Source organism: Saccopteryx leptura, chromosome 7, assembly GCF_036850995.1.
Source record: "Saccopteryx leptura isolate mSacLep1 chromosome 7, mSacLep1_pri_phased_curated, whole genome shotgun sequence".
Lineage (NCBI taxonomy): Eukaryota > Metazoa > Chordata > Mammalia > Chiroptera > Emballonuridae > Saccopteryx > Saccopteryx leptura.
In genome coordinates this window covers 120,408,926-120,419,737 of record NC_089509.1, presented here as the reverse complement: position 1 = coordinate 120,419,737, position 10,812 = coordinate 120,408,926, and the positions used below count along the sequence as shown (strand labels likewise).

At 67.0% G+C, this 10,812-nt stretch overlaps 1 protein-coding gene across 1 annotated transcript in view; it reads left to right on the top strand.

Annotated features, from left to right (window-relative positions):
• Positions 1 to 4,429: 4,429 nt before the first annotated feature.
• The window catches only part of GPC1 (glypican 1), a 30,641-nt gene continuing 24,258 nt past the window's right edge, over positions 4,430 to 10,812 (top strand). Inside the window, exon 1 of the mRNA XM_066345432.1 lies at positions 4,430 to 5,252. Coding sequence (XP_066201529.1) covers positions 5,087 to 5,252 — 166 coding nt within the window. The 5' untranslated portion in view covers positions 4,430 to 5,086. The remainder of the gene's footprint in view (positions 5,253 to 10,812) is intronic.

Sequence of the window (10,812 nt, the reverse complement as noted above, 5' to 3'; positions counted from 1 at the left end):
TGGCCACGTGCTCCTTGCTTTATTCCGGGCTTTTGATTGACACCGGCTTTGGAACAATCAGCCTGGCCGAGCAGATCGGAGGGAGGTCAGCGACAGTCCAGGGGGGCAGAGGTGTGGGGAGGGGCAGGGAGAGCCACTCGGAGGGGCTGCTGGCGTCTGGGCTCCGAGCACCCCCCCCACACACACACACACACTGCACACTGCACACACACTGCACACACACACACACACACTGCACACTGCACACACACTGCACACACACACACACACACTGCACACGTGCTTCTGTGCGCCGGGCGGAGGAAGGGCTTTGTCCCAACGTCACCCGTGCCTGGGTGCCCGCGTCTGGGCTTCTGCCTTCCTCCCGGGATGAGCCAAGGAGCCAGGAGGAGCAGGAAGACCGCACAGGGATACTTGGGCCTGGCTGGGCCACAGCCGAGCACCGGGAGCCCTGGTCATCCAGCCGGGCACAAGGGCCGGAGAAACGGGCAGCAGCTCTCGGAGGGGCCGCCCCACCGCCCAGGTGGGGGCGCTCTGAATCAGCTTCCCCTCTGCGGGGCGTGGGTGAGAGGCCTGCCCGGGCCGACCAAACCCGGAGCAGGCTGCCACGAAGCCCGCCCTAAAGTGTTGCCCCCCACACAGGGCGTGCAGGGAAGTGGAGGTGGGTACAGGCGGGACCACCATTGCCGGAGAGTGGTGCCCATGTGCTGTCCCTCCTGCACACCTTGTGCCTGTCCTGCTCCCAGCCTGCCCAGCGCACTCTGACCGGGTGCACCCGCTGCCAGCAGGAAGCACGCATACATGGGGGGGTGACGTTGGCAGAGGCGTCCAGAGCGGGCATACAGGCATGGAAGCGGCTTTCACCGCCCGGTCCGCTTGGAAACTGGAGGGTGACCAAAGACAGCCAGCAGGAAAAAAAACCCCATCGTTCATCGTTCCCGAACCCTGGGGACAAGAGCTCTGACCCTCAGGAATCCCAAGAGGGAGGAAGCAAAATAATTTCTGAGGAAGAAGAGGCGGCTGCCCCCTGTGTCCTCTGAGTGGTCAGGACCCAGCCTCATCCCCCACCCCTCCCGGGTCTCAGGCAGGAAGTGGGGGCGGGGCGGGCGCTGCCCTCTGAGACTTGGGGTCACTCCTCCAGGAGACGGAAAACATGGGCGCGCCCACGCCCCTCCTGAGACGACTCAGAAGGGCCCCTTTCTTCTCCGCCCCCACCCCCGAGTCGGCCGAAGGGCAGCACCGAACAGTCTGTCACACGCCCCAGCGCAGTGCGAGCAAGAGGCTCACTCCCTCGTTCCTTACGCATGTCACACGCCTGTGCCACATGGCCGGGACAGCAGGCCAAACTCCCGCCTGAAAGATTCACTCACGCGGCCTCGTCTCCTGACGCCACACTGCGCCGGCCTGGCCAACAGCGTCCCTTGTCCTGAGCTGCATGGCCAGGGCCACTGGTCAGCGAGGCCAGCCGGCAAAGGAACGGCGAGGTCCCGACAGCCTGTAGTTCAGATGTGCTCCCCGGGGGTGGGGACTAGGAAGGAGGCTCTGTGGGCCTCTGACGGCTTCAGTAAGACCACCTCGAGCTGTGTCCACCCAGCGGTCAGCTGTCCCTGCACCTGGCCTCCCTGCTTCTCCTCATGAAGGGTCTCTGGCCAGTGCTGCCCCACCTAGAGCTGGAAGGACCACCCTGCCCGCCATCCACGAGGCCACAGGCCGACGCCGGCATGGCCCCTTGCTGCAGTTCTCCTCCCCGGCCCCTGAGGGCAGCGCCCAGGGCCGGCTCCACCCTGGGACCTCGCGGGCACCACTCTCAGATCCTCCCCTGGATCCTCCCAGGTGTGATACGGAAACTTCAGCCGACCACCGCATCCCAGATCACCAGCCCTGCACACGACCCTGGGTCTCAGCGTGCCTCGTGTGGGACAGGACCGTGAGCCGCCAGGCCGGCAGGTGACGGGGCCCAGCCCTGCACGTGACCCTGGGTCTCAGCGTGCTCCGCCCGGGACAGGACCAGTAAGCCGCCAGGCCGGCAGGTGACGGGGCCCAGCCCTGCACGTGACCCTGGGTCTCAGCGTGCTCCGCCCGGGACAGGACCAGTAAGCCGCCAGGCCGGCAGGTGACGGGGCCCAGCCCTGCACGTGACCCTGGGTCTCAGCGTGCCCCGCGTGGGACAGGACCGTGAGCCGCTAGGCCGGCAGGTGACGGGGCCCAGCCCTGCACGTGACCTTGGGTCTCAGCGTGCCCCGCGTGGGACAGGACCGTGAGCCGCCAGGCCGGCAGGTGACGGGGCCCAGCCCTGCACGTGACCTTGGGTCTCAGCGAGCTCCGCCCGGGACAGGACCAGTGAGCCGCCTGAGCCGCAGACCCCACATGTTGGCTCTCCTCCGACGCTCAGGGTGGCTCTCTGTCACTTTCCACCGGGGAAAATGCTGAACCCTGGTGGGAGGCGCAGGTGTCCTGGGAAGCTCTGCAGGCCCCCCTGCCTGGGCACCCTCAAAGGCGCCCGATGTGGAGGAGGCCAGGAGGAGCAAACGGCCAGAGCCCCAGGCCCCAGAGCCGGAGGGCGGCTGCGAGTGTCCTTGCGGGCAGTGGCAAGGATGCTTTTAAGGCAGGGGTCCCCAAACTACGGCCCGTGGGCCACATGCGGCCCCCTGAGGCCATTTATCCGGCCCTCGCAGCACTTCTGGAAGGGGCATCTCTTTCATTGGTGGTCAGTGAGAGGAGCATAGTTCCCATTGAAATACTGGTCAGTTTGTTGATTTAAATTTACTTGTTCTTTATTTTAAATATTGTATTTGTTCCCGTTTTGTTTTTCACTTTAAAATAAGATATGTGCAGTGTGCATGGAGATTTGTTCATAGTTTTTTTTACAGTCCGGCCCTCCAACGGTCTGAGGGACAGTGAACTGGCCCCCTGTATAAAAAGTTTGGGGACCCCTGCTTTTAAAGGATGGCGCCATCGTACACCTGAGAGGCGCCTGAGGAGGTGTGCCCGTGCCCACCACGTCCTGGAAACCTGCTCGGACAGTACGGTCATTCTGCTGTCTGGGGGCCAGAAATGCACTGGACACTGACCCCACCCTCAGGAACCTCCCAGTCTGGCTCCACTAAGAAGTCGTGACAGCGATGTTCACGAGAACAAGGACAGAAAGAGTGGGTGACTTTCTAGCCTCAGGCAGTGGGTAGGGGTGGAAGAGGGGTGTTTAAACCCCAGTCTGGCTCCTGCCTGATCTGGAAGCATAGGACTGGAAGTGAGCCAGGTGTCCCTAACCTCCCAGGTGGCCTGAGCCAGGCAGGCAGTGGGGAGGTGTCCGGGCCCAGGCAAGAAGGCGCAGGCCCTCGCGAGCGCTGCAGGGGAGTCTGTGAGTCACCGAGGGATGAGGCAGCAGGTGCGTGTGGAGAGGCAGAAGGTCTGGGCACTCGGGCTGGGTTCCCACGGCTGTCGTCTCAGGCAATGACTCAGTCTCTGGGTGAAGGGAGTCCCCGTCTCTGGGCGGGCAGGTGGGGGGAGGCAGAGCTGCAGCCCCTCCTTCCTTCCCCCTGGGTCCACAGAGCTGGCGGGCCCAGGGCCATCGAGGGGCAGCACCCTGCAGGCTGGTCTGTCCCTGCTGGGAGATGAAATCACAGCCCCCGGGGCTCCCGAACCCTTCCTGCCACATGGTGGCCAGGGCGAGGGTGCTGAGTAATTTGCTTGCCCCCCCTTCCTGCCAATCGGGCGCCTGGGTCTGTGGCCTGGGCCGAGCCTGCGGTCTCTGAGCCTTTGCCTACGAGGCAGAGGAGAGAAGAGGAGGCTGGGAGAAGGGGGCCGCAGTCTGGGAAGACTGAAACGGAGAAGTCTTCAGACACCAGTGCCTCTGCTTGTCACCTCTTCCCACAAACCCCACCCCGCACCCGGGCAGAGCTGGGGGCCAGCCTCACTCGGGAGCGGCCCTGGCGGCGGGTGGGCAGCCTGGCAACTGTCTCTGTAACTCCCGGCTTCCTCATTACCCAGCCATCTGACCTGTTGTCGGCCCAACTTCGTCCCTTCTCCAAGAGGTCACCTGCCACCGCCCAGCAGCCCTGGCCAATAGACAGTCATCACTTTTGTTTCTTCAGCATCCAGAGAATCACGTGGAGGGGACCAAGAAGGGCCCAAGACCTCCAACAACTAAGTGGTTCGTGCCTCTCGATAAAGCACGGAGTGGGGCGGAGCCTCTCGGTCAGTTTCCCCGCGTACAGCCCCCCACTATCCCCCACGAAAACACCAGGTGTGACCGGAGCTGTGGGAGAGGCGCTGGGCAGGGAGTAGGGGCGAGGCGCGCACAGAGGTGCAGGAGAGGAAGGAGGCAGCGGACGGAGGTGTGGGAGCCGGGCAGCGGAGACGGGGGGCTGCCGGAGCGGACCGCGGGGCGCGCTGCCAGGGTGCAGGACAGCAGGGCCGGAGCCGGGGAGGGAGAGGATGGGAGGGATGCTGAATTCGGCTGGGGGCGGGGAGGCCCCTGATAGGCGCGCGGGAGGCGTGATGTCACGTCCGGCGGGGGAAGCCCTGCCTCAGCGCCCCCGCCCCGCCCCGCCCCCACAGGTGGCGCTGCCGCCCCGGGCGCTGGGCGTGGGGGGCCCCCTCGGGGACCCCAGACGCGGCCCGCGCGCTTTCCAGCCACTCCCGCCTCCCTCGCACAGTGGACAGATTCACGGGAGCCACCGGGCCCCTAAGTCCTCGGGGAGGGGAGGAGCGCCCCGTGGGCCCTGGTCGCGCCCCGCGCCCCGCCCCAGGGCTCCCCCTCCCGCCCTGCGCGCCCTTCCCCTATACTCTCCACCCCGCCTCTCTACCGAGCCGCGAGGGGCCGGGCCGGGCCGGGCCGGGGGAGGCGCCGAGCCGGGACTGCGCGCTCGCCCGCTGCGCTCTGGGCGGCCCGACCGAGCAGCCGGTTTTCAAGCCCCGCGCGCCCTTCGCCGCCGCCGGCTTTTGTTGTCTCCGCCTCCTCGGCTGCTGCCGCCTGCGGACCGCGAACCGCGTGCCGGGACCTTGGTTCTGCCCTTCGCGGGCCGGGAAAACAGATCCGAGATCCGAGAGAGGCGCGGCGGGCGGCCGGGGGCGCCACAGCCCCGCCATGGAGCTCCGGGCCGGAGGTTGGTGGCTGCTGTGCGCCGCCGCCGCGCTGGCCTCCTGCGTCCGCGGAGACCCTGCCAGCAAGAGCCGGAGCTGCAGCGAAGTCCGCCAGATCTACGGCGCCAAGGGCTTCAGCCTGAGCGACGTGCCCCAGGCGGAGATCTCGGGTGAGTGAGGGCTGCGGGCCCCGGACCCCGGCGCGCCCGGGTTTCTCCTGCGTCTCCTGGTGGGCCCTGCGCGGCCACTTGCCCCGGACGCCCTAATCGCGCCTCTTGCGCCCGGCCACCCGGGCTCTGAATAGCCCCTGCGCCTCCGCTCGCCTGCATTCCCTCGGGCCCTCGCTTCTGAGCCCACGGTGCCTTCCCTCCGCCCGGTCTCCTCCGCTCCGCTCCGTCGTCACCAGTCCCCAACAGGCTCGCCGGCCCCTTTCCGTGGAGCTGTCCTCTCTGGGCTGTGACCGGGCGGTCCCCGGTTCCCTGCGCCCCTCCAGGGCCACGGCTCCAGCTGCGGCCACAGGCTCGGCCCAGCGCGGCGGTGGGGCTGGAGTCCGAGACCCGGAGGGCGCGCCAGCCGTCCTCGCCTCTAGACAGGGCGAGCCGCGGGGCGGCTGTCGGGGTGCAGCTGACGGTGCCTGCGGGCTAGGAGCTCCCACTGCACTGTATACGGGCCTCTCTGGGAGGCGCCCGGAATGGGCTGGGGATTCCCGCGGGGTCCCCAGCAAAGGCAGCCTAAGGGGGCGCTAGGGTGTGTGTGGGAGGGGGGAGGACGCCTCTGCCACTGTGAGCAGGAATGCTGCTTGGCAGAAATTCTTGCCTGGGAACTTGTGCCCGCCTGGCGCACCCGCCTGCCTGGCACTCTGAGCCACTTCCCAAGGAGTCCAGCTGCAGGTGGTCGGCATTTTGGATCCTGGCCAGGGGCCATGTCATTCTTTGTAAGAGTTATCGACCCTCCCAGTGGCCTCAGCCCTGCAGCTGCTGGGCAGCCCTGCCCATCCCCTCCCTGCTGGCCTCTGAGGAGCTTTGGGGACAGCATTGCCTGTGGGGGTGGGAGTTGGGGCAGTGTCCTCCGATCTCCCAGACCTCCAGACTTCATCCTCCAGCTGCCGTGTCCGCCGCAGCCACACTGGTTCCGTGCAGGGCGCCTGGGGCAGCGTGGACCAGAGCAGAGCAGACTGGGTTCCTGCCCTGGGGGCGCCTCCCGGACTAGGGTGGGGAGGCAGGTAAGGGCAGGCTCAAGCTGTGACGGGGACGTTGAACGGCCAAAGCCACAGGAATGTTGAGTGAGAAGAGTACATGGGCATGAGGGGTGGGTCCGTGGCCCTGGCCTTGCTTGCATGGGGGGTGAGGGCGGGGGGACGGGACAGCAGGCTCCTCAGAGGGGCAGGCACCCAGGAGGTTTCCTTGGGAGAGCCAAGCCCTCACCCCCGCCCCCAGCCCCTCACACCCCAGTCCTTCCTGTGCCTTCCTCTGCTGACTGCCGATGGGGCCTGTCATTGTCGGGGACGCCTCCCTCCCTGGTGAGTGCCGGCACAGGCTCTCTGCACAGTTGGTTCATGCTCCACCACCCCCCCACCTCTCCCACACACACACACACACACACACACACACACACACACACAGGAACTTTTGCCTGGCTGTCCGTGGTTCTCCTGGTAACCCCTCCCCGGACACTGGGGTCTCGACCCCAACCTGGCCCCAGAGCTTGGATAGAAGTCTCCCCCGCTGTCCTCCTCCTCATGTCCACTCCCGTGTCCTTGGGGGCCATCTGAAACTTGCTCGTGTCTGCAGGCCTCCATCCCAGTGAGGCTGAGAGACGGAGTGGCAGCATTGGGGGCTGCCAGGGGCTAGGAGAGTGCGCAGGGGCCGGGGCGAGGGTGGGGGGCTGGTCTCGTCCCCTTGGGCTGAGGGTGCAGCAGGTTAGGGTCTGAGGATGAGCAGACCGCCCTGCGGTGAGTGGGATGGATGGAGGCTGGGTGCTCTCCGTCCAGCTGGGGGAGAGTGGACACCCAGCAGCTGTCCAAGCATCGTCCCGGCCAGGATTTCAGGCACCACCCTCCTCGGGGCCTGGAATGCCAGGGTCTGCGCCCTCTCTGCCAGTGTCCCACGGCTCCTCCATGAGGGGAGCCTCCCCCGCCCCCCCGTGCCCTCCGGAATCCTAGGGTGCCCTCCAGAGTGCCCTGTGGGTCTCAGGCGCAGAGGGGAGTGCCAGCGCCACGTGGGTGAAAAGAAACAGGGTGACCTCCCGGGGCAGCAGCCACCAGTCCGTCCCCTCCTGCTGCGCCGTGTGACTCAGCCGGGCCTCCCTCCGTGGGCCGGGTGCCCTCTGGTGGCCCTGCAGCGGCATGCTGCTCTGCTGAGCACAGGGGGCCAGCCAGGCTCGCTTCTCTCCAGCACGGGGTCCTGGCTCCGCTGGCCCCGGTCGGCCTGGGCGGAGACTCTCCTTCCCGGTGGTGGGAGGGCGGGCGGGCGGCCCTGCGGCTGGGGTGGCCTCTCGGCCTCTGCCCGAGGACCAGGAACGGTGGGGAGTTCTAAGAGGAGTTTGTGTGGGTTTGGGGACTGCTGGTCCCGGCGGTGGTGACAGCGGCTGTCATCCCACTCCACAGGTGAGCAGGCAGGCCTGGGGGCGGCCCTGCCGGGGCGGCCCCCCCTCAGGCCAGAGCGTGCACAGAAGCCACGGGCACGAGGGGGCCAGGCTGGGCCCCTCGGCGGTGCTGAATCACGCACGCACATTGTCGGGTTTTCCACCCGCCACCGGCTGTTTCCCGAGCACCTGCTGGCCTCCCGACTCTCGGCTCGGTCTGTCCTGTGTCTCTCCGACCCCTCTCTGAGGTCCGGGGTAAGGGAGGGAGCGCCTGCCTGCACACTTCCCGGTTGTAACTGCAGGGCCTGGCGTGGATTCCGATGCTGGGGAGGTTCTGGGTCAGTCCTCAGTGGGGACTCACCCAGGGTGTCCTGCTGGGCGCTGGGCTCCGCGGAGCGCAGCACCTGGGTAGAGGAGAGTGACCATCAGTGCCCCACGAGGTCTGGCCGCTGCTCTGCCCCAAGGTTGGGACTGCCTGCCAGCAAAGGTGGGCACCTTCGCTTCTCGTGCCCACTCTGACCCCATGGGTGGTGGCGCAGCTTCTGAGGAAGAATCAGAAGCCCTGGGCGCCCCCACCCCACGCTCCCTAGAACCCACCCGGGGTCTGTCCCTCAGCCGTGGTCAGCAGGGCTCTTGCACGTCCCCTGGCACACAGCCTGTCCCCAGACCGGAAGGGTCTGTGTCCTCCATCCTGGTTAGAAGGCAGAAGCCCACCGTATGCCTGGCACGGGTCCCCAAGGTAGTCCTTGCCTCTGGCCCTGCCTCGCTCAGTCTCTCCGCCATTCAGGGAGCTGAGGTTTCATCACCCCCGGCGTGGGGGCAGGGCTTAGAGGGGGCACGTGAGGGGGACCCAGGGGAACCGGGACCTGACAGGGCTACCTGTGTGATGCAATGGCCTGGGCCCCTTGCTGGATGGAGCCTCTGTGCTGGACACGTCGCCGTGCTCCTGCGAGAGGCAGGGCGTCCCCCTGGGCCTGGGGTCAGAGGCAGGGCCCTGCCCCATCAGCCTCCCATGCCCCTTGGCCTCTGCCTATTTCTGTACCTGTGGCAAGAGCCATAGTCTCAATTACCCCTAGAAATTGCCGGGAGGCGGAGCATGCTGCCCGGGCACCCCAGGCCAGAGCCCCTTGCCCAGAGCCCCTCAGGGGGGTTCACCCTAGAGACACATCCTCAGTGTGAGCCAGACGCCAGGGGGTCAGCATCTAGGTGAGGAAGGGTCTTCGCCTGTCACTCACGGTTGAGTAAACTGAAGCCCAGAAGAGCCGCATAACTGTCTTCCTGGCTCACATGGAGCTCGGAGGTCCAGTCTGCTGACCTCAAAGCCTGTGGCACCAGTGGCTGCCCAGTCCCAGTCTGTGCTTTCTGGAAGCCTCGTGCATCTCCACCTGGAATGGGGGTTTGCAGCCGGGCCCTCTCCTGTTGGCTCCCTGCTTCTTAGATCATGTGAGAACAGTCTAGACGTCCCTGGGACTCCCCCCAGCCCCAGCCCTGTCCCAGGCCTGGCCTTGTCCAGCCTGACACATGGCTGGGCTTGCGTGCCCTCTGCCTGCCCACACTGCCCTTCTGGCGGAGCCCAGCTCTCTGGTGGGCTTGGGGCCTGCTGCGGAGGGCTGTTCCCCGCACCGGAGGTGTGACTCAGGTCAGCGGGTGTGTCCACAGAGGATGGCTGGCCTGAGGAGAAGCCCCCCGTGTGTCCCCAGCACTGGGTTGACCCACGTCCCCGAGGCACCGTGGACAGACGTCCTGAGGAGAAGCCCCCCGAGTGTCCCCAGCACTGGGTTGACCCACGGCCCCGAGGCACCGTGGACAGACGTCCTGAGGAGAAGCCCCCCGTGTGTCCCCAGCACTGGGTTGACCCACGTCCCCGAGGCACCGTGGACAGACGTCCTGAGGAGAAGCCCCTCGTGTGTCCCCCCCGAGTGTCCCCAGCACTGGGTTGACCCACGTCCCCGAGGCACCGTGGACAGACGTCCTGAGGAGAAGCCCCCCGTGTGTCCCCAGCACTGGGTTGACCCACGTCCCCGAGGCACCGTGGACAGACGTCCTGAGGAGAAGCCCCCCGAGTGTCCCCAGCACTGGGTTGACCCAGGTCCCCCGAGGCACCGTGGACAGACGTCCTGAGGAGAAGCCCCCAGTGTGTCCCCAGCACTGGGTTGACCCACGTCCCCGAGGCACCGTGGACAGACGTCCTGAGGAGAAGCCCCCAGTGTGTCCCCAGCACTGGGTTGACCCACGTCCCCGAGGCACCGTGGACAGACGTCCTGAGGAGAAGCCCCCCATGTGTCCCCAGCACTGGGTTGACCCACGGCCCCGAGGCACCGTGGACAGACGTCCTGAGGAGAAGCCCCCCGAGTGTCCCCAGCACTGGGTTGACCCAGGTCCCCGAGGCACCGTGGACAGACGTCCTGAGGAGAAGCCCCCGAGTGTCCCCAGCACTGGGTTGACCCACGTCCCCGAGGCACCGTGGACAGACGTCCTGAGGAGAAGCCCCCCGAGTGTCCCCAGCACTGGGTTGACCCACGTCCCCGAGGCACCGTGGACAGATGTCCTGAGGAGAAGCCCCCCGAGTGTCCCCAGCACTGGGTTGACCCACGTCCCCGAGGCACCGTGGACAGACGTCCTGAGGAGAAGCCCCCCGAGTGTCCCCCCGAGTGTCCCCAGCACTGGGTTGACCCAGGTCCCCGAGGCACCGTGGACAGACGTCCTGTGCGGGGGCAGGCGAGACGAGGAGACGGTGGTCGTCTCGTTGGTTCCCTGGCTCTGCTCGTCAGGAACGGTGCCAGCCTGTGGTTGGCAGGCCTGCGGGCTCAGCAGGCCTCCCGGGGAGAGGCTGGGGACATGCTGGCTGGGAGAAAGGCGTGCCGAGGCCACACGGAGCCAGTGTCTGCCCTGCCCGGGCCTGGACGTGCCCAGGCAGTGACAGGCTGGATACCTCTCCCGGAAGGCAGACCCTCCTCCCCAGGCCTGACCTCGTGGAGGGGGATTTCTGACCAGACCTGAGACTCGTGTCGGGGCCGGGAGGGTGTCGCGCCCGCTGTCTGCCCCCCGCCACCCCAGCCCCTGCCTGTGTCACGCCTGTGAGCCCAGCACCAGGTGCCAGCTCCGATCGTGTCTGACTGCCAGCGCAGCCCTGCGGGGTTCGTGGGG